The sequence below is a fragment of the Equus caballus genome, chromosome 15 (assembly GCF_041296265.1).
Source record: "Equus caballus isolate H_3958 breed thoroughbred chromosome 15, TB-T2T, whole genome shotgun sequence".
Lineage (NCBI taxonomy): Eukaryota > Metazoa > Chordata > Mammalia > Perissodactyla > Equidae > Equus > Equus caballus.
This window is the reverse complement of record NC_091698.1, coordinates 33,497,923-33,521,743: the sequence shown is the minus strand read 5'-3', so window position 1 is coordinate 33,521,743 and position 23,821 is coordinate 33,497,923. Positions and strand designations below refer to the sequence as shown.

The 23,821-nt window shown below is 39.0% G+C and overlaps 1 protein-coding gene across 1 annotated transcript; it reads right to left on the bottom strand.

The window, feature by feature from the left end:
* Window positions 1-3,120: 3,120 nt before the first annotated feature.
* RNF103 (ring finger protein 103) lies at window positions 3,121-22,554 on the bottom strand. Its single transcript, XM_070236212.1, has 4 exons — window positions 21,693-22,554; window positions 19,318-19,457; window positions 10,510-10,625; window positions 3,121-5,135 (listed from the first exon to the last, which is right to left on the bottom strand). The coding sequence occupies exons 1-4, from the start codon at window positions 21,916-21,918 to the stop codon at window positions 3,560-3,562; spliced, it is 2,058 nt and encodes a 685-aa protein (XP_070092313.1). The 5' UTR covers window positions 21,919-22,554; the 3' UTR covers window positions 3,121-3,559.
* Between the last annotated feature and the right edge of the window lie 1,267 nt (window positions 22,555-23,821).

Here is a 23,821-nt window from a genome sequence, read left to right as displayed (position 1 = left end):
CTACAAAGCCCACATCCTTGGAATCTTTAGTTCATTAAATTCAGTAGGTTGCTCTAAGAGTTCAAACTTTCTTTTTAAACACAGTTAAAATTTAGAGTCTGTGACCTTGAATATTTCCTTCTCCACCTCCAGGAAAGTCTGACAAAAGCTTTATTTGCTATGCCTAACAATTAAGGGATGAGTCAAGCTTCCCTGGAGACCTGAACCTTCGGCAATTATTTTCCCCTCAACTTCCTTATAATATTTATTGCATGTCTAACATTCAAAATGTATTATGTCTATTTTATGCCATGCACTGTGGATATTTAGATGAATAAACCATGGTTCTCACCTTAAAGAAATTCACCTGAAAAAAGATGCATGTGTAGTTTTAACACAATGCAGCCAAGTATGACGGTGTGTACAGGGTATCAGTGGGATTAGAAGAAGGGCACGTATCAGTTTGCTCCAGTGTTGGTGATGCTAAGTTTGATCACTTGAGTAAGATGACAGCTGCCTGAGCTTTCATTGCAGATATCTTTGTCTCTGTATGTCTGGAAGGGAAGATGAGTAGGAAGGTGTGGAATTTCTGGAGAAAGTGGGATGTAGCCAGACAAAGCAGAGAGGAAGGGGTGAGAACACCAGGCAGAGGGGATAGCAAAGCACCAAGCTGAGAAAAACCAGAGCATGGGCCTGGAGAGACAAGCAGTCCGGGGTATCATGATGTGTCAAAGAGGTGGACCAGGAACAGATTATGAAGGGCCTTGAAGGCCAGTGTTAAGATTGGTTTATCTTCTACATTAGTAGTCTCCAAAGTGCGGTGTGCTCTGGGATGCTAGAGGAGAAATTTTAATTGTATTTTAAAATGTTTATACTTTTGTGTATATTTCATAATGGACATTATATGTATACAACTCATTAACTGAAATCAGGACCATAAGAGGAGGACTGGGGGTGGGGGGAGAGAATGAAAAGCTATTTTAGGGGGCTGGCCCGTGGCCGAGTGGTTAAGTTTGCACACTCCTCTTCAGAGGCCCAGGGTTGCGCTGGTTCAGATCCTGGGCACAGACCTAGCACCGCTCATCAGGCCATGCTGAAGTGGCGTCCCACATAGCACAACCAGAAGGACCTACAACTAGAATATACAGCTATGTACTGGGGGTTTTGGCGAGAAGAAGAAAAAAAAGCTATTTTAGACTTACTAAGTACTTAAAAAGCATCTAGGAGGAGCTGTTCAGCACATAGCTGTGTATAAAACTGAGGATCTGGGGAGGGGCCTTTGCCTGGACATGCAGATTTGGGACATCCACTGAAAACATAAGAGAGAAGAGCAGAGGACCAATGGCAGAACTCTGGGAAACACTAACATTTCCAATAACATGATTACTTTTTTTCCAAAGGAAAATTAAAGCACAAGGAGCAGTGTTTGCATTTTTATTTTAAAATTTTAAAAAGCTCCCAAATATTAATACAAAGTTAGTAACTGATAGTCTTTACTGTTTTCCATTAGTATATGACAATGAGGCTCAATGCACCATGAATAAAAATGTTTCTGCTAATAACCCAGCAGCAATTCAGAATGAGAAAATTTTATTTTCTTACCTGTTTAGGGGCAGTCAATAAAAGATTTTAAAAGTCCTCCATGAAACTTGGACCATTTGAAGTAATGGCTGATTACGGGGCTGCATCAGGGAAAATACAGTGAGCCTGGAATACCTTGTGTCAAAAAGCAAGAAGTGCTTAAGAGCTGGCCTAGAGGGGGTCCCATTTGCCAAATGTGGGATTAGAGCATCAAAAAGAATAATGAATTTTAACACATTGACTATAAAAAGAATCTACGAGTCCATGGGGATACTGAAAGCATGAAAGAAAGGAAAATAAAAAAATGGAAAGCTCTTCTTCACAAAAAAATGCCAGCTAATAAATGCAAAATGAAAGATGGAATTAGAAAATCCCAGTGTTACAACTCCTATTTAATAACTAATTCAGACTAATAATCATCAATGGATGTTAAAAGCGTTGAGTGAAAGGTTGTTGAGGAATAGGGTATTCATGTGGCCTCACAGGTTCCTTCTTAATTAGAAAGTGAAAAAGTATCTTACAACGGAAGATGAGGCAGATATTACTTTAACCAAACTTAGCATCAGCAACACTGGGACAAATTGACATCATGTGCCTCCTAATATAATACAAATGGGAAGTACACACCATCTAGGCAATATTCTTTAATTTAAATCTAATCATGAAGAAACACTCAGACAAATCCAGTATGTGGAACGTTCTATAAGCCAATTAGGCTATACTCTCCAAAAATGCTAGTATCAGAAAAGACTTAAAAAAATAAAAAGGCAGGGGAACTACTTTAGAGAACAGGATGAAAGGAAGGAGACTAAACCCAATGCATGAACCTTGCCTGAGTTCACGATACAAACAAAGCAGAAACATACAAAGATAAAAAGGATATTTTGGGAACAATTGGGGAGTATGGATTGTATATTAGATATTACTGAATCAATGTTAAATTTCTTGGGTGTGATAATGGTATAGGGGTTATGCAAAATAAAAGTTCTTGTTCTTAGGAGATACATGGTGAAATATTTAGTGGTAAAAAAGCACTTTGAATTTATTTTCAAAGGGATCAGCAAAAAAATCCAAAACAAAGCAGAAAAGATAAATATAGAGAGAGGAGATAAAGCAAATGTAACAAAATGTAAATACTGGGTGAATTAGACAGAGAAATGGATGTTCATTGTACTATGTTTCCAACTTTTCTGTAGTTCTGAAATCTTTCAAAATAAGTCAGGGGAAAAAAATAATCTATGTGTGGCTAATACGCTATAGTCGATTTTATTTAGATGAATATATTAAATACTCATAAATGACTTAATACTTAAAAAGAAAAAGCCCACCAGGAAATTTCTTCCCATCACAGCCAGCCAAGCTAAAAAGGCAGACTAACATCGCCTCTGGCTAGTGGCAGCAACGTAATTTCTGGCTTTTTTTTCTCCCACATGAGTCAAGAGTTGTGTTTGACTCGCCTGTGAAATGAACAAACCAGCAAAGCACCTACAGCACTCAGTCACCTCATCAAAGACAACTTAACTTCGAACTTAACTTCAAACACTGGAAAAGCTGGAATAGTCTCATTTTAAAATAATTTATTTCATAGGTCTGTTTTAATTTCATGTCTCAGAGCATACATTATTTAACCAAGAGGTGCTGGACAGAGATTGTAAAAAGGGAGGAAACATTTAGGAAAAGAAACGGCCTCAATTCCATTAGAATTTGATCCTAACTTGTAAAGTCTTGCTAGGATAAATTTCTATCATACTTCTTTTGTGCTTACAAAAAACATTAATGTCTGAATTTCCAATGTTGTAAATAAAAATTTTTACAATTAAGTATGCATTCAATTGACACACAAGGCAACCAAATAATTGTCATCAACATTAGCATAATGTGTATTTCCTGTCACTGCATTAACATTAAACTAAACTTCAAACCACAACAACATTGTGACTAACATTAAAAAGGCAAGCTGTAAGATACTCAAAGCTTATAAAGGACAAATTGCACATGGTTAAGATGGGACATCATTTGACAAGGGCTGGTGTTGTGCATATGGCTGCTTTTTTTTATAAGAAGGCCACCGGCAAACAGGGCAACAGTGTCGGCCCCCAGCCAACCACATCACAATGCAATTCTGATGGAACACATGACCACAAGGCAACCCCATTAGCAAACATCCATTTTCAAAATTCTCTAGGCAAACAACACATTCAGTACAGTGCAGCATATCAGCAGGCCAAGTTAACCAATCTGGTTCCATATCTTCATTAGTGTTATATGATCCATACGACCTCCCCTTCCTTTCATATGGGCTGGTCTGACAATATTTATTGGCACATGAACAAGCCTCAGCATCACAGAGACTTGCTCTTCCTGGAGAATTGTGAACTACGCTTTGTTTATCTTCAAATACTTCCTTCTCACTGCTAAAAGTGTCTGTGCTCTCGCTGTCTGAGTCATTCTCAATATCTTGAGGACCCTCTGAAATTTCCTCTTCAGACTGGACTCCAAGGCATTTAAATCGCCACATTGGCAAGTTTTTTATATAATCAGTTGGTATCAGAGGGTGAAGCCAAAGGTCAGGGAAAGCTAACCGCTCCAAGAACAAATCAGGGTCTTCGTCCCAATCAGATTCTACAGGAAAGTTCTGAAAAGAAGCAATCGGGTGGAAGAGGTAGCTGGTGTACCAGTCCCACAGACTTGATAACCATTCTAAGTTATTGGCATTGACTTCGTCATTGTTGTTGTTTCGCCGTCTCTTCTTCTCAAAGTAATCAATTAGTAAACCATGTCCAAGGTACGTACTGAGAAACAGGGCCGGGTGTGAAGAATAGAACATCCAGTCTGCCCTCACCCATGAAGCCAGTGTGGTTGTATTGGAATATCTCAACAATTTTAAGCTATATTCATAAAAGCTATCTAAGTAAGGGAGCTGTAAAAAGCCCAACACAGGTAGCCAGGAAATAATTAATAGAGAATTATATGTCCCTAAAGTGCTTATGAGAACCACAAATCGCTTTATGGTTGCTCCTTGTGTGATAAACAAGTCCATCCATGCCATAAGATTAACTAGAACCAAGCTCAAAACAAACAGATCATTGACTTCAGGTTGTAATGAGCGCAAAAATGAATCCATGGCCTGAAGGGATATAAATTCGCCTGTGTGGTTTCCATATCTATAAATTCCTTCAGGAGTTCTCAGTATGTATGATGGCATGTTATATACACCAATATCTGTCATATAACTCTTGTTGTCCCAATTTTCCACATTAACAAAAATAAACTCAACTCTTCCAGTAAACTTTATACTTAGTGCAGAGAAGAAAGCTGGGGGTTGGTCAAGGTTTGCAAATAGGTATATCTTTACCCAATATTGATCACTTTTATTCCATTCTTCTTTCAAATGTTCAGCATTATAAATGGTTTTGATCCGAGAAGCTGCATGAGCAGTTATCCACTTAAAAATGTGCTCTACTTCAATCTTGCGTCCACTGTATTCTTTAAGCATGACTTTCCCTTTAGAAGTACTCGTTTGTGGAACAGACATAATGAGTGTGGATCGCACCCAGCCTCTTCTCCTGCAGTATCTATAAGAGAGTAGACCGTAAGTAAACAGCTTGGCTGCTAGATGAGCTCACTTGCTCATCTTCACTGTTGTGCAAGCAATTTGTCTTCCCCCAACAAATTTCTTTAGCACTTGAAAGATACCCTCTCCCCAAAAGCAAATTTCCTCCAGATAATCAAAAGTAGCACCAATACCTAGCAGCTGTATAAGAGGAAAAGCAATCTCTCTTTTTGTAGTATTTTTGTTTGATATTTCTATGTTTCTTTTCTCCTTTTTTTTTTTTTAAAGGAAAGTGTAGCTTGAAAGCCTCTGAGTCAAGGGAATCAGCAAATACTTCAGCATCTATTAGGTACTTACTACTGCACTATGTGTTAATAAGATCCAAAAGATAACAGGAAAATAATTCCTGTTCACAAGGAATTTAAAATCCTATTAAGGAAATAAAACATTTTATAAGAAATATAAAACTGTATATATTCTATTAACAAATAACGTAAAGAAGTTAAAAAAGGGGAATACCACTGGGAGTTTGAACTGGTGAAGATTTGATAAAAGATTTGGGAGTTGAACTAAGTCTGAGAGGATGGTTAGATTCTCATGTATAAAGAAGAGAAAAAGAACCCAACTCAACCCAAGCACCCACCACAATGCCTGATGCACACAGGCACTGCTACAAAGGAATCTGCACAAAAGCTAATCTAGAAAAGAGCAAATCCCATATTTTTTTGTATTCTTTTCTCTCTCTTTAATGAAGACCATGAAAAGGAGTATTTAACATAAAGGAAACAAAGTTCTCAGATTAAGAAGAGATTTAGTCCAAGGATGACCTCCATTTTACAACAAAGTATAAAAGAATTTAACTAAAATTAAATCATTTGTTTAAATTTATCCAGTAGGGTCATGACTCCAATCCTTTTGGAAATGGACAGGTTCTTGTTGTATCTATGACATCCCTCTCCCCCTGAAAAAACTAGATGACGAATGAAAGGCAAGACTGAAAAATGAAAACAACTGTCGTATTACAGTGGAGAGACAATAAGTGAAACATTTTCCCTTTTTTTAAGAAAGTATTTTTTTTCCAAAAACCTACCATGTGGAATTTTATGATATGTAAATGTACTTGGATAAAGGTAGAAAAAAGAAAATCTACCATATGGATACATTTTGTTCACTCTAGATTTGTAAATGATGGAAATAAATGTTTAATTTATTTTGCCATTCAGAATATTGATGTAAAACTTGTATATGTTATGCTTTACTTAGTAAGCAAGCATTATATTTTATCAAATTAAGCATATCACACATTTATACGATCAGATTAAGAGAGAGGAAAGTCTTGATGCATGTGGCATCTGGTTTTATAATGATAAATTTGATTAATTTGATCTTAGGAATTTTGTGATATAATTTAAGATAAGTGAAGACAACATGTTATGTCATAAAGACAAGGTTAGTAATTAAGGACTCTAGGAAACTATCTGGGTGACTCAGAATCACAGACTATGACTAAGCTTCTTGTTGAGCTGATTCACTTCCTTAACAAGATAGATTCCATTAATATCAATATTGCTTTAACTGAAATGGTTTGAGAATTACATATTCCTACAAAATAAAATATCTTATATCCCTTAACATTGTATTTGTCTAATGCAAAATAATTCATTGACATGAATTCTATTTTTACCCTTCCCCCAAAAGCAACAAGTCAAATGCATAAAGATAATTGCCTTATTTACATCTTAAATATCTTTAAGCAGCTTTAATTTTTTAACTGCATATGATACTTGTGATGACCTATTTCTACTCTTGGGCATTCTTTTTACCTTTCTATAACTACCTCAGAGAATATGTGGCTTCTGATTTGTGTCACAAATTAAATGACAGTCTTTCTCATAGACAACCTTAGTCTGTAAAACAGGCAAAGTTTTAGTACATGCATTTCTTCATGTAGGAAAACAAATGTAGTACATGCTTTCTTTTCAGTATCATATATCTTTCAACTTAAATCCTGTTTTTCAGATTTGAAAAAAAACTCTAATACTTATAAAACACCAGGCTACTAATACATATTTATCTAAACACTGGTCTGAAGAAATCCAACACATAAAGTATATCATTAATTTAAAAAAAACACTGCTAAATAAAGACTAATGTACATATTATTTTTTAAGAATAATGTTATATTACCTTGTACAAATATAAAAACTTTTACTGCCAATTTAAAAAAAAACGTTTTGAAGGTCTGAATAAATTCAATGACAATACCATGAAAATATCCTCCAGTTCTTAAAGTAAACCTTTTGAGATCTCTTACAGAATTTAAGAAATAAAAATGATAGAAAACAAGGCTAGCGAGTTTTGGTACTCCAGTTTCTGGTGTGGCATGCTACATTTAAAAAGAAACCTTTGTATTCTGTGCATATAATGCTATTTCTTCAGATAAGGTCATTGGCCTCCTTGGCCTTCCTGGCCTGCTCTCCAACGCCTCCTGCCCTTCCCTGCTTATTCCATGGGCCTCATCCTCGATAGTCTCACCATAAGCTCCCAGGTCCCTGTTTACCACTCAGCTCCAGCAATTCCATGTCCTCCATCCGCTCTTTACTACCTCCCATCTCTCCAACCCCCTGAAGATACACGCCCCACCTCACTTCCCACTTTCTCAAAAAAAAAAAAAACAGGGGCCAGCCTGGTGGCACAGTGGTTAAGTCTGCACTCCACTTCAGCAGCCCAGGGTTCACAGGTTTGGATCCCGGGCACGGACCTATGCACCACTCATCAAGCCATGCTGTGGCGGCATCCCACATACAAAATAGACGAAGATGGGCCCAGACGTTAGCTCAGGGACAATCTTCCTCAGCAAAAATAAATAAAAAAGGAACCAAGAATACATTGGACAGGAAAAGCCTGCTGAGCTATATTGCTTGGTTGGGGAATAGAGGACTTAGGGCCAGGCAAGCTGGGTAAGCAGGGAAAGAAATTAAAACTGCTGCATGCACAGAGTCAGACGCTGCCCAGAGGTGGTGGCCCTCAACGTTCTCAAGGGAATGAAACAGGTCAGGGAAGTACTGCTGAAAAATGGGACCCAGCACATCAAAGGAGGCTGCCCTGGAGCCCACACCAGAGAAGGAACTACAGCAAAGAAAGCAACACGGACAGTGGAGTAGAGAGTTTTGACGTTTTTAAAAATCTGAGATTAAGATGATGACTCAATTATTCCACATTTGGTTAAAACACTTGCTGAATAACACTATTCTCTGCTCAGTTACATCCTGCGTTGACATTCTGAACACTCTTTTCTGTATCTCCCTATTTTGTTCTTCTATACCTCCATAATCCTCAAAAAAGAAAAAAACGACCCTGACTGAGCACAGCTTCTGTGGCAAGAATAGTTCTTATTCTAGTTGGAAGACTTTCCAAATAAAAGGAAACATGACATAACAATATTGAAACTAATACAAAAACTGCATCAAAATCTTCATCTTTGTGATGAAACTGAAGACAAAGAAATAAAAGTACTTTTTTAATAACAAAAAATTATAGCTGCAATCAAGAAAAAAGCAAAGTTGCTCAAAAAGATCTCTTCCATCATAAATAAGAGGTGGGATTATTTGAAGATGAAGACGAAGAATTTGGAGGAAAATATATGGAGGTAGCTTACATGGATCTCTTCACCATTCCTCAGTTAGTATAGAATCAAAAAGAGCTTTTCGAAAGAAATGTTAGAAAAATCTGCACTGAAATCCACTGGGCTCAGTTATGACATTTCTGATGCACTTTGCTTTATAAGAAATTAAATACTAAAAAAATCAAATACTACTATTTCTTTCAGCTTTTTATGCTTATATTGTGCTTAATTTACTTTTGAACTCTTAACATTATCTAATAACTTATATTAGACTGTAATGTTTAATATTTATATTTTTATAAATTTGTTTTTACTTAATATTTTCACGTTACAGTTCTTGAAATGTATTTTTAGTTCACTGATTTTTAAAAAATCAATTCTGAATATTTTCCAATAAAAGAGTGATATTAAGACTGACTTTTGCACTATCTGAAAAAAATCAGAATATCAGCACTGTCACTTATTCTGGTATTGCAATCACCAGTGAGAGAAAAAAAGATTTTTGCTTAGGCTTTTTTTGGGAAAGATGGAATCAGACCAAACACAACTGTCTTTGGTAAACAAAGGACAGAAATGAGAATGACTTTCTTTTCATAAGAATATTAACACTTAGGCTACTGTAGACATTTCAACAAAGGCACAGGAACATGATCAAGGTTCTGGGGGTGAAGACGAGAACGGGAGCTTTGTGGGTACATGAGGAGACTAACTGTGAGTTAGGAGATACAAGAACTTCCCTTCTTATCCCCAGCTCTTAGGGTGTCTTCCTACCAGAGATTTCACTCTACATTACGAGCGAGCGAAACAAGGATAGTGAGAATTGAAGCAAACATGACCCTAGAGGAAAAGGACAGAAAATGTGAGGTCCAGCAGTGGTGGAGGAGCATTTTCTACAGCTAATGGGTTTCTCGTTGTGGTCACATATAAGAGACATAGGCAAGTCAGGCATATCTACCTACATTAGAAACTACCTAATGTTGCAGGATTTTATACATACATATCATGCCTCTCCATCAGCACTAAACAGACCATGCTGGACATGCTAATCTTTTATTAAATATTTACTAAATGAATAAGTAAATGAACGAGTGAGTGTAAGTTGCAACTTGGAGGCACCAGAAATTGAAAAAGCATTTCAAAGAAGAAATAATGGAACAATGAAACAAGAACTAATGTGACAGACTAAATACTGGAGATGATGACAAAAAGAAAAACAAAAATGCCTGCAAAGATTTCTGTCTGAGAAAATGGGAAAAAAAATCCAACAGTAAAGGACACAAAAAGGAAAGGCAGAAAGGGCACATGTTGATTAAAGAAAAAGAGGATGAATCTGAATCTGGACACTTGGTTTAGGGAAAAGGACACATCTAGGGATAGCTGTAGGGCAGATGGAAATGAGTGTCAAAATGCAAAGTAGAGATCAGAATTATGGAAGAAGATTTAGATCAGCACAAAGGTGTCACCTAAAGCCATAAATGTGCAGAAGTCTCTTTGGAAAGAAAATTAAAACAAAAAGGACTGAAGACATACTCTTAAGAATCACCCCCACTAGAAAGAACACAGAAAAACCAAATGGAGAAAAAAAAGATCTCAGAAAGAAAGTAAATCACTACCAGCGTATCAAAAATTATTAATCAAGCACTCATGTAACCAAGAGTATTAAACATTCTAATTAGCTTTCAGTTTAAGCAGGCTTCTAATCTCATTATTTTTATTATATAAAAAAATTCTGGTCAGAACTCAAATTCTAAGAATTGCCTAGTCAACTTACCTGGGGTCACTGGAACAGTTAAAAGTGCCTGTACGTATTCCAAATCTTGACACCTTTTTCACCATTTTCTCCCAGTGGATTTTACCCACCAAGGGACTTCTGTCGTTTGCTATGACCTATTCCCCCAAAAAGAAAAACAAAAACCTTAATTACCTATAATGGAGTCAAATCAACCATTTGTATCTATAATATAATATAATATAATATAATAAATATAATTGTATCTATAATATAATTTTGTATCTATAATATAAGTTATAATATAACTTCACTTTTTTGAAAAAGATATTCTGTTCCCAGTTCCGGTTTACTGTATCACATTATCATTGCAATTCTTGTAGAAGGATCAGCTGTCCAACCAGAAAAGACTTAAAACACTGATACCATAAACTCCCGCAGTCTCTGGTAGTTACATAGAGGAGTCAAAACCGTATTAAAAAGCCAGCCACATTGTCTACCATGTGGCCTATTCTTTAAAATTATACAAGAAGAAAATGGGCCTTGGAGTCATTTCTCTGCTCTGAAAAGAAAATTTTAAACAATAATCCAAATAAAACTTACTAAAAAATTATGACTTGTGGGTTCAACACGTTCAAGTTTCACTTTTTTTAAAGTATAATTATGGAGCCAAGAGTCATACATATGTTTCTGTTAAACTATGCTTTGACTAAGTCAATACTACTGCTTCTGAACAATCATGAAAGGTTCTAACATATATAAAGAATTACCATAATGAATTCTACATTCTTGAACTTCTACTTCAAATTTGCAGACAGCTTTCAAACATAATTAGGATTAGGAGAAGAAAAAGGTTTTTTAAAAAAGAAAAGAAAGGAAAAAATTGTAAATAAATCTTCGAAACATGTAATGACTCCTCAGCCTTTCTAATCATTAGCACCTTTTCCCTTTATTCCCTAATCTTCCTTCCCGTAAAAGATAATAAAAAAAATTATACATTAAAAACAAAAGCAAAAATAACTAAATGGAAACTTAAAGGAAAGTCAAAAGTTCTAAAAGTCTTCATGAAACCATCTGTTTGATTTATTTTAAGCCCAGGGTATTTTCAAGAGTGCTATACTACTAGTACTATTTAATTCAAAATTACAACACAATACTCTGTGGGCCTCAATTTTTCTTGGAGGAAGGGCCATTCTCATGTTCACAAAGCCTCCAGGAAACTGAAATCCCAGGTGGGTGTGTGAAACGGCTGCCAACAGTTAGTTCCCTGCGAGAGGCAAGAGAGGCTGCAGCTGCCTCATCTGTGGCCTCTGCCGGGAACTCGAAGAAATTTCAAGGGCAGCAGGAGGAGAGAGAGCGCATGGTGGTGACAAGTGACCTGAAGTTTACTTTATGTGCCAACAGATCACTGTCCAATAACCCCAGCCGTATATCACTGTTATTATCATCCTCATAACTACAGAGACATACATGCATTGGTAACATTGTGTAACAACTTTCATGCTTAATAAATAGACACACACACAAACACACAATTTAGGTCATTAGACAAATGGTTTTGATAGTACCTTTTTTTTTTTTTTTGAGGAAGATTAATCCTGAGCTAACATCTGCCGCCAATCCTCCTCTTTTTGCTGAGGAAGACTGGCCCTGAGCTAACATCTGTGCCCATCTTCCTCTACTTTTATTTGTGGGACACCTACCACAGCATGGCTTGACAAGTGGTGCCACATCCGCACCCGGGATCCGAACTGGCGAAGCTCCAGCTGCCAAAGTGAAATGTGTGAACTTAACCACTGCACCACCAGGGTGGCCCCTTGATAGTACTTTTTAATGAGAATAAATGACCTTATTGAGGGACACATGAGTTATTATTCAAATGTTCAGATGGCTGAGGTAACCAGAAAGAGGGCAATTTGAGGACATGGTCTTAGTAGGTGGAAGCTCTTCTGAGAAGGTGCACACCAGTTATATTACCCAGGGAGTCCTTAACTTTCACATTTTTCCATGGTCCAAAAGTGCTTTATAAATTTTACCGGAAGAATAAGGGAGATCAAGCAAGGCAGGCATTTTTCTTTTCTTTTCCTACCACTCAAGAGTCAACACAGTAGTTCTTCTTTCCGTCAAGTAATCAAAGAAATCTTGAACTTATTTTTCACATTACTTAGGAAGATGAAGAAGTCTCTGTGCAATCATATCACCACACTCCCTGCCCTTTGTCTTTTTTTAAAAAGAAGTCCCTTTTCACTCCCGTTTCCTGATCAAGGCTGCAAATAACCCAAACGTTTCAGGTGTGTGTTTATAATGACACTGCATCAAGGGGTTAATCAAGAGGTTGCTTTAACCAATGTAGGCTATGGCCCAAAGTCTAGGGGCATTTTTCTATGAGGATCCAGATCACCGCACAGGTATCTTTCACACTTATCAGAGCTCCAAATGCTGGGAAAGGAAGTAGGAATGAGAGGGGGTTGTTCCCAGGCACCCCTGGTTACAGCACAGACAAAAGAAGGTGTGTAGAGAGGAGGGAATATCCCTGAGACAGGTACATGACAATGTTTAACCCCAGGGCCCTATTTATTCAGCAAGTTGTTCTAATACCTGCTTTCAAAGAGTTTAATAAGCCCTCCCTGAGAATGAAAAATTCCCTAGGCATTGCATGAAAGCATTTTATTTGACTCGATAGTTACATTTATGCAATTAGAAATAGCTTTGTCCCATGGCCTATACACTTATATTATTCAACTGAAGTTTTAGCCTAAATTAAATTTGGTGGTGTCCGAATTAAATAACTACTAAAAATGTTTCACGAAATAACTCATCTGGCTGAGTCACACGGCACAACAAATTACTCTAAGCCTATCACCACTGTGTCACATGAGTAAGAGTTCCCAACGTATAGCTCATATCCAAAAGTATGCATGATGAGTCTGAGTGGCATTCACACCACTGGTCTTATTAAAAGGAGAGACACATTCCTTGGCAGTTCAGGACGGATGCTGCATTGTCTGTAGGGAATATTTTCAGAGACTTAGAAAAAAAATGAGATGAAAGTACAGCCTGAGTTCCAAGTGTGGAACAGACTTGGCAACATGGGCTAGAAGTGAAGACACCTTTCCACCCGGCTTCCCAGGGTATCTGTCTCTCTAACTGGTATCCCTACCCTTGCTTACCTTTGTATTTCCTGCAGCTACTACAGCGCCTAACTCATTCGGGTACTCATTAAATATTTATGTTGAACTAAACCATTTCAGCTTTTTATGCTTTAGGAACTGGTTCTTCTACTTCTGATTATACAGGTTCTCTAAAGGTTCCAAGTTTTTGATTTCTATTGTAATGAAAGTCCCTTCTCCAGCAGCCTGTCATCTGGAATGTTTTCTGGACAAATATTAGCATAAATAGTACCTTGCTATGCAACTGCACATCAATATTCTTGACCCTAGTCAGACATAAAAACTTCTAATTCAGCGTATTTAAAAATACACTTTTTTCCAGAAAAAAACTACTGCAATTTTCCTAGGTTACACTTCATTGTCTAACAGAGTTCTTTAGGATCCTCAAAATGCTAGTACCCTTATGGACCATCTCACTCAGCTGGATAAGATTTTTTACTGGTCCACACATTCTAGTAAACCAAACTAAGCTGCTGCATGGCACATACCATAGGTGATTCATCTTTGTGCCCTCAGTGCTTATCACGAGGTTCAGCTGGCACACATTAGATTTCAATAAATATTTGTTAGATGGTTGGATGAATGGATGAAACCTATGGTTTGCTGGTAAATATTTAACGACTAACTCTCCAGAAGAAAAAGGCAGTTCTGATTTCTATCATTTGCTGATTTCCTTGGTGTAAATACTCCCACATGGCTGATTTCAAGTTACCAGCGTGACATCTCTAAACGTGGAGTTGGGAAGAGATTTTAACAATCGCCCTCATGAAGCAGTAAGAGCTTGCTCCAGCACATCACTGGATGGAACTGAGTTGGACAGTGTGAGATGCTAAGTGCCCGTATTTCTGATATCAACCTTGTGTAGTCCAGTTAAACTTACAAAGAAAAACTAGGCTTCAGGTTATTGCCCAGTCCCTTCCACATATATTATAGGTGGTACATTGGCATAAGAAAAAAGCCACACACTTTTGCATACTAGTCAAAACATTTGGCATATCCCTTTTAATATTGTTAATCCCCATGCAACAACATCCAGGCTAAATTAAATAACTCCACAGAACAGGAGGGCTGTGCTGTGATATTTTCTGCATCTCTCAATATTTCATTATAACAGGGAGTTTCTACTTTTAAAATCATAGACCAACCTAAATATATATACGTAAATTATATAAAATTATTAAAAGTGAGGATGAGAGATTGACAAAAACAAAACTCATTGGAATTTAATTATTTCTTTGGTATCCTCACTAGCTGTCTTATGAGTAAACACAAATAAAAGTTTTTCATCAATACAAAATAAAGGATAAAGTGGCTCGTCATGTATTTCACCCTTAGAGTAGTGTCAAGAAAGGAATAAATAGGTTAGAACCTCCCTGAACTAAACCATTGTCGAGAAGCAGAGACAAGCAAGTTTTAAAACAGCTATTAACTCTTTGCAGCCAAACAGGAAATATATTAACATAATAACTTCAGTAAATACTGACCCAAAGATTTATTTTAAATCATATGATTTTCTTCACTGCTACCTCAATTCCAGTGCTGTTAAATTCCTTATGATGTGACAAAGCCAGTTGAAAACAAATATCACTGCCCTTCTTTGAACAAAAGTCAAAACAGAGAAATAGAAATGTTAACATAAGGATAAATCCATAAAATCCCTAAAGAAGGCTAACTTTTCCACTTCAGAAGCCTTTCCACCGTTCCATCTGCCTCTCTAAGAGTCTTTTGAAAGAAAAGGAACCGTCTTCTATTCGTAATGCTAAGAAGATTGGGTGGCAGCAGAATCAAAGAACCTACAACACTGGAAAATAAATAGCTAATGAAAGATACGAGCTGAGGTTAGGAACAAAGCAGGAAAACTCAGAATGTGAGAAACAATAGTCAGGAAAAAACAGGACTCGGTTCTTCCCTGGATTACAAAGCGTATTATCGGTAAAGATGTCCCATACGTATTGTTGCCTTGAAAACTAAATTAGTTCTTTCCACCTCATATTACAGAGAACATAGGACAGACATGGAAAAGCTTGACGTGAAAAAGAGTATCCTAATACTCTGCATTAATGTAAACATAATTCAAGAGCACTAATACATCTTAAAACAATTAAGAAGAGAAAGATCTGAAGACCATTTACAGCTATTATTCAGAAAGTATCTCCTGAGTTATAGAGAAGATACAAATCATAACACAGCGTGAATTAAATAAATTATAGAAACTCATTTTCCTTTGGTAGCGTCATTCCACACGTAGTCATCAAAAAAAGATAATCAACCTAGATTAGCAATCTGTTGCAGAAAAATAATGAACTGACCAAATGATGGAATGGCTAAGTCATGTACATTTTTTCGACTCAGTTATTAAAATCACATTTTCCCTAAATAAGTAAATCCCGACATCCTTTCAGTGACAGGATACACGAAGTCTGAAGTGTTAATTATCAGTTATAGGCCACCTAACTACACTTTTCCTCAATAAATACGAAAGGAAACTATAACTCAGTTGAGTAAGAAAGTGACATTAGAAAATCAAGAGGAAAAGAAGAAAGTACTTAAACATTTCTTACATAGGATACCTAAAATAAGGGTAATTTGAAGAGGATTGAACTGGCCAGGATCTATGCACCCTCACAGATTAAAAAAGAAAAAAATAATAAAGCAAACTGAAATTAGCTTCTTTCAAAATAAATGGAAAAGAATAATTCAAATTGTTAAAAACTGAATTCCTGAAACTTATCTGTTACAAGAGACTAGATAAATATATGATCTGAGCTGAAAGAATGACAAGCAACCAACAGCATATTTCTCTTGTTTCCAGCAGATATTTTCAATTTAAAAAAAAAAAAAAAAAAACCGCCAGCCCGGTGGTGTGGCGGTTAAGTTCACATGTTCCGCTTCGGCGGCCCAGAGTTGGCTGGTTTGGATCCTGGGTGCAGACCTACCCACCGCTTATCAAGCCATACTGTAGCAGGCATTCCACATATAAAGTAGACGAAGATGGGCATGGATGTTAGCTCAGGGCCAATCTTCCTCAGCAAAAATGAGGAGGATTGGCAGATGTCAGCTCAGGGCTAATCTTTGTAAAAAATAAAAAAAACAGCCTTCTTTCAAGAGCAGTCCAGAGTACTGAGGACAGGGTTTCAATCTCAGTCTTTTCAGTTGTCTTGCCAGAGATTGTTCTTCCCACTCAAGCCACCCATTTGACAGATGTAAGACACTGGCCCCACGGAACAGAAGCCAGACAATGGTGATCAGTGCAAATCTTAAAGGTCACTGGAAAAATGATTAAGTGTGTGTCCTACTGTACCATTAACACACAGAAAATCATATAATTACATTTTTTAGGAGTCATTTGTCAACTATTAATACCTATGAGGTTTAAAAAATATTTTCAGAGAAAAATAATTCAGTGATTAGGGTCTATAATGCTATCATTATTTGCTCATTCAAGCATCAGCTTATTAGAGAATTCCTTGCCACTGTCTCCTTACCCTGCTTATTTTCTTCTTAGCACTTTCCACTAACTGATGTTATATTAAACATTTACTTATTTAGTGCCTACTTCTCCCAACTAAAATGTGAGATGCCTGTGAGAGAAAGGACTTAGCCTGGTGTATGTTCCTGGTATACTTCTAGGGCCTGGCGCACACACATTTGGTAAATAAACTGTGTGAATTTTATCACATATTAAGGGAGTTTAACCCATGGTGATTTTTAATAAAATATCAAAAAATAGTAGATAATTAATAAGCCAAGAATATATTGCTAATCAGTGAACCAGACTGTGTTTGCTGTCTATAGGCAGCACCCTATACTAAAAGAATTTCCAGATTTTTGACATGGCTTTTCCAAGTTTGGAAGGTGCATCTTTACCCTGATCTCTATGGGATCATTCAATGTGCGGACAAACATTTAGACAGAGAACACAGGGCAGTGGGCATGGCTATTCAACTCAATTTTAGTAATAAAACTAAAATTATCAAAACTAATAAGTCTTCCTCGATCAGACTATCAAAAATAAATATCTGGGAAAAGAAATGGAATAACAATTTACTCATAAATGAAAAGCTTTGAAGACACTACAGTTTATTTTTCTACCAAATAATTAACACAGAAGTAAACTAGAATTTGATGTATAATGCTTAGACAGTATCCAAAGCATCCTAGGTTCTCCCTTTGCTGAACTTAAAAATTACTGAATTAGATATCTGGAGGGTAAAAGGTCAAACGCAATAGGAAAGTGCAAGTAAAGGAAAGGTCATGGATATCCAATGCAATCACCTGACGAATTCCCAGACCTCAACTCCTTAGCCCAGTGGATCACAGTATTATTCCATCCTTAGATGGATACATAATTATTCCATCCTTAGACGGATACTTATTTGAGACCATATGCAACAGATGTATCTATCTACAATCATACTGTAAATAAGTGACAGGACCAGATCTGCAACAAAGGTCTCTGAACCCAGCTTTTTCTACCATATTTTGCAGTCATTATTCTCAGAAAGCAATATGAAGTAACTATTTTGATTTTTATACGCTGAATCAAACTTTGCCAACCCCGGTGTAAATGACAAGAGAAAAGAAATCAGGGTACCCAGGAATTGGTCCTGGTTCAATCATTATAATTTTAGCCAAATTCATGCCGTTAATTTACTTGATATGTCACTTTAAGTGAACTTACATTTAAAAAAATTTAAGTAACTTTAGCCTTGCCCTAAGCAATATTTATGAAATTACATGTTTAATATAATACTGATTCTTCTAATTTACATTAAAATACATAAATGATAATGTGTGCCTACTCATTTATCACACTTTGGGAAGCATAAAAGATGAATTTTAAGGCCCCTCATAGCTCTAAAATTCCAATATGCTAATTAAACCTCACAGTTTTGAAACCATAAGAGCTGGGGTTTAAAATCCTAATCTCATCAATTTCATAAGCAAAGCAAAGAGAACCTCCCACCATTCCACCCACAGCTCTTCCTCTATAGTTGCCAAGTTGGCTATTTCCCTAATGGAAGGATTCCTTTACTTTGACTGTAGGGTTCTTCCTTTAGATACAAAAATTATTTGGATCACCGAATTAAAAACTGCAGTTAACAAAAACTGAGACCACAGTGCAAATCACTAAATAAAAGGAATATATATATATGCATTTCTTACTTTAATGAAGATCTAATAACTAAAATGGATTTGCTTCTGCTGATTCTAAACAAAGCAGTCAACTCTCTTCCCCAACACTTCCTCCCGCCCCTACTCTTCCTTGGTCTCCAAAACCTCTTTAAGAGGATGCTGGAGCTTCCCTTTGAAAACTGAATTATGTCTAAGAAATATGAGGGGCCGACCCGGTGGTGCAGTGGTTAAGTGTGCATGTTCCACTTGGGCGGCCCGGGGTTTGCTGGTTCAGATCTCAGATGCAGACATGGCACCGCTTGGCATGCCATGCTGTGGTAGGCGTCTCACACATAAAGTAGAGGAAGATGGCATGGATGTGAGCTCAGGGCCAGTCTTCCTCAGCAAAAAGAGGAGGACTGGCAGCAGTTAGCTCAGGGCTGATCTTCCTCAAAAAAAAAATAAAAACCCGAAACAGAAATAGACACAAGTACAAAGAAGTGTCACCAACTGGTGAATACTATTTTGGTAAAAATAATTTCACTTCTATCACTGTTTTTGATACCTGAACCAACCAGATGCCATCTTTTGTGTCTTCTACAAGCTCATAGAAGTGCATTTCACCACTGAAATTGGTACTAGAAACAGATTCAGCTGCTTCCTCTTCCTTGAGTGCAGAATACAGCTCACCCTCCATCAAGTCACCTGAAGAAAGGAAAAAACAGCACTAATAAGATTTCAAAAATGCCACGTTCCCAACTTCCATGATTAATTCCATTTTACACTGTTATAAATCATGTGATTGCACTTTATAGAAAAGAAGAGTAGGACCTGAACACACCCATTTAAGATTCATACATTCAGTAAATATGTAATAAGAACCCACTATATGTCAGACAAAAACGAACAAAACAGACAAAAATCCATCTCCTCATGGGGTTTATAGTCTAATGGGGTCATCACATAATTTATTAGGACATTGCTGAATATATACCAGTCCAAAAAGCCATCACAATATTACTTAGCTTTGTGTATAACATGCCCAGTCTTCAGATAATTTTTAAACAGTATGATTTTATACTCCTGACCTACAAGATTCCGAAATAGGTTTACAGAATTTGCCATTACCACCTGCTTAAAACAGCAACAGGGCTTACGTGAGCTGGAGGTTAGATACGAAAGACTATCTACAAGAACAAACTCCATATTCACACACAAATTTACTATGTAAATTTAGAGCTTGCATCATCAAATAAAAAGGAAAACAGTAATGTCAAATTATTTTACTTTTGCCTTCAACATTAAACAATGAGAAAACAAGCACTGTGTCAGGATAGCAGCAGAACCATCCACAACGAATATTTAAATTATAAAGCTAAATTGCCAAACCAAGACTTCTCTGCTTTATCATGTGTGATCTGAGTCATATTTTTGTGGGCTGTATTCTTCAAATGATATGTGCACTCCTTGTACACTCCAAGTGACACATATTTTTAGGCCCAAAGGAAAGCAACATGAAAGAAAAGTCAAAGGAAAAAAAAACGTGTTATCAAATTATTTTACCATGAAAGATGATTTGGCTTTGGCAGTAAAGACACTTCTTATTTCTAAACCTAAAGAGTTTATTTATTAGACATCTACTATACTCCATTCTCCACCCCCACCCTGCCGCGGTAGAAATAAAAGTCACCATAAACCTGTCAGTAAACAAAAGGCAAAAATAATACACAATTGTATGTTTTCTCTACCGGAAAATGTATCACTTTTACAGAGAGGGTTCCCTCCTCTACCTCAGTAGTGAGATATGAGTTTGATAACCATTAACCTGCAGATTAAGCCCCGAGAGGTAAACTCTGGAGTTAGTATTCTCGTCTATCACACGACCTGGCTACCAGGTACTAAAGAAGGAAAAAATCTGTCTTGTAAAAGACACAGCTGACAGATATACTTGAAACAACAGAAAAGATAACCATCAATTTCAACTGCTTCCTACAGCAACCCAGAATGCCCTTCTCAACCCAACGGACATGCCTCTTCCAGGAAGTGTATCTAAACAAAGATACACTTTGTCCAGGGGTGAAAAAAATTCACCCTATTTCTCACCCAATCCTACCCCCAAACCAACAGTTATTGAAAGTGCATTCTGCAAGATGGTAAATATTCTCAGCACTATTTCAATTCTCTTTCTCAACCCACTGAAGTTGATGCAGCAGGGCCTGTCACACATAAGGAAAAAAAGTTTACATCCGAGATACAAAGGGTTTTTAAAAATCGTGACATAAATATAAACAACCACTTTCAAAACAAACAAGGTAGGCATTCACAAAAATATTCACCTTATTTTTCACCAAAGTATTAAAAGCTAATTCTGTACAGTGTACACTTTCTCTATAAACTCATTATTTAAAACTTAAATCTTACACCTAAATGCCTTTTTGATATTAAGTATTCCAATATTAATATTCAATATCAATATGGAATTTGGTATTCCAGTATTTGATATTTTTCCCTCCGGGTAGCTTGCTATTACTATCATGACAAATACTGCTATCTACAATGTTTTGGGGTTTTTCTTTTCTTACATATCCTTATGAATTTCAACTGACAAATAACACTTTCCAGTTTGTCTAGAACCGGCTGACAGTCTCGAATTTTGAGAAAATCACTCAACTTAGTAAACAATGCTAAGAAGCTGCACTTTGAACTGTTACTTGAAAACAACCTTAAAAAGAAACGCCAACACCACTACAAATAATTCCAGCCCCCTTCTCAAAACTGGGATGCACGTATTTTTTCGGTAGAAAACCTGGGCAGCTCTCGGAGTGGTGTGCTTAAAAGCCTTGCAGGTAACGCCTCATTCCGGCGGACCCCCACGCACGACGAAGTACAGGTCGCCCCCTCCTCCGAGTGGAGGGGACCCCAGAGGAGCCCGATACTCGCCTGACTTTTCCACCAGCTCCCGGACATCCTTCTTCTCGGGCAGCCCCGAGTAGCCTAGCCCCCGGCACTCCAGAATGGTCTTCAGCTTCTTGAAGCTCAGCGCCACCGGATCCACCAGCTGGGTGGCAAAGATGCCAGTTTCATACCACACAATGGCCTCAAAAAACCTAGCCAGGACGAAGAGGACCAGAAAATAGAGGAGCAAGAAAAAAAGCTTCAGCCACATCTTCCCCTGCGTCTTCTCTCTTTCCAGAGAGCTCAGAACACAAGAGAGCGGCGGGTGGAGGGGCAGCCTGGGCAGGGCACTCTCAGCGTGCGGTCCAGCCCTCCGCCGTCACCGTCGGGCCACCCTGGCAGGGAGGCAGGTGGATCGGGGTCTCTGCGAGGAGATGAGGACAAGATGAGCAGCGGCAGAGGCGCAGAGCCTCGCACCGGGCCTTGAGTCAAGAGGCGAGAAAAATAAAGGGAAAAAACTTTAAAAAACCCATCGATTAAACACCGAAAGGAGAGCAGCGCGGGGCGAGCCCGCGGGGCAGAACAAAACGAGGGACGTCTCCCCGGGCCGGGGTCACTGACCGAGGCGACGGGGTCGGTCTCGCAGCACCGTAATCTCAAGGGGGAAGGAGGAGGAGGCCAAGACAATAATTCAGATCCGCAAAGGAAGCGGGGTCCGCGCTGCAGGCCGAGGCCGGAGGGGCGGCGGCCCGGGAGGCGGTTGGGGCCGGCTGGGCCGCGGCCGGGCTCCGGCGGCGGAGGGTCAGGAGGGCGCGGCGCTCCGCCTGGCCAGGCCCGGAGCCCAGCGCGGGGAGGAGCGGCCGCCGCAGCACCGCGCCTGACGCCCAGGCCCCAGGCCCCGCCGGCCGCCCAGGCTCCACGAGAAGCGCGGCGGGCACGGCGGCGGCGGCTCCAGGGTCGCTCCGGCCGGCGGGCGGCGCCTCAGTCCGCGGCCCGGCCCGGCTCGGGAGGGGGCGTCGCTGTCTCCGCAGAGGGAAATGGGGCGCGCGGGCCGACCGTCCCGGAGGGAAAAAGCAAAATAGGCCCGAGACGGCTCCCCGGCTGCCTCCCGGCCACGCAGCGCCCGCCCCGCTCGGATGGGCGGCGCGAGCGAGTCCCGGCCGCCGCGCCCGACGCCCCCGCCACCTCGCGAGGCCGCGGCCGTCGCCTCGGGAGCAGAGATCCGCGGCTGCCGCGGCAGGAGCCGAGACATAACAACTGACGTCGGCGGCGGGGCGGGGCCACGAGCGGAGGGGCGGGGCCACGAGGGGAGCGCCGGGCACGCGGGCGGCGGCGGGAGAGTGTGCGGAGGTGAAATCCCGCGGGCGCGGGGGGAGCGGGCCAGAAGCGCGGAGCCGCAGCCTCACGCGGCTCCTCGAGAGCTCCGCAAGTTGCGTCTCAGATGCCTTCTCCGCTCGCTTTCTTTTTGCCCTGCAGATGTTTAGTAATTGATTTTGTCTCAGGGTTGGACTTTGGCCTGTGTCACTGTGTATATTTTTTGTTAAAATAAAGCACTTAATTATCCTCTTAAAATCGGTAAAAATAGAAGAGTACGTTTGTGCTAGGTCCCGGTGAATTGGGAAAATTTTAGCACAGTTGGTTTGAGGTGGTAGAAGGTGAAATCCAGAAAACTGATTTTTCATCTCTAGGTGAGAAGGTAGTTTGTGCACTCTCATCTCTAGGTGAAAATAAGGTTTGGCCGAAAGGGGAGTTAGAACTAGGCCTGCTACAATCTTTCTACCCTCCTCAGTCTCAGGGGTGTTAAAAGCCAGGCATCGAAGCGCTGAGTTCCCAGGACAAATGTTGTTGAGTGTTGATACGTCCCAGTGCAAAGTTTAACGTGTGTTTTCTTTCGTTACCCTCCCTGAGTGTGGGCACTGCCAGCAAAAGGAATTTATATAGAGTGAGTAATGTGGGCCAGTGCTTGGCCTGGCTCCTCTGTGTTAACCAGCTTCAATGTGGCTTTGTTTCCATGGGTGGCAGATCAACGTGGGAGACTGTATTAGTTCTAACTAAAGATGGACCCAAACTAGAGTTACGTAAAAGAGGGCGGGCAGGGGAAGTTGGGGTGTGAGCTGAGGATAGAACCCGCCAGGCTAGAGTTTCAAATTGGAAAAATATTAGAGTATGAGAGG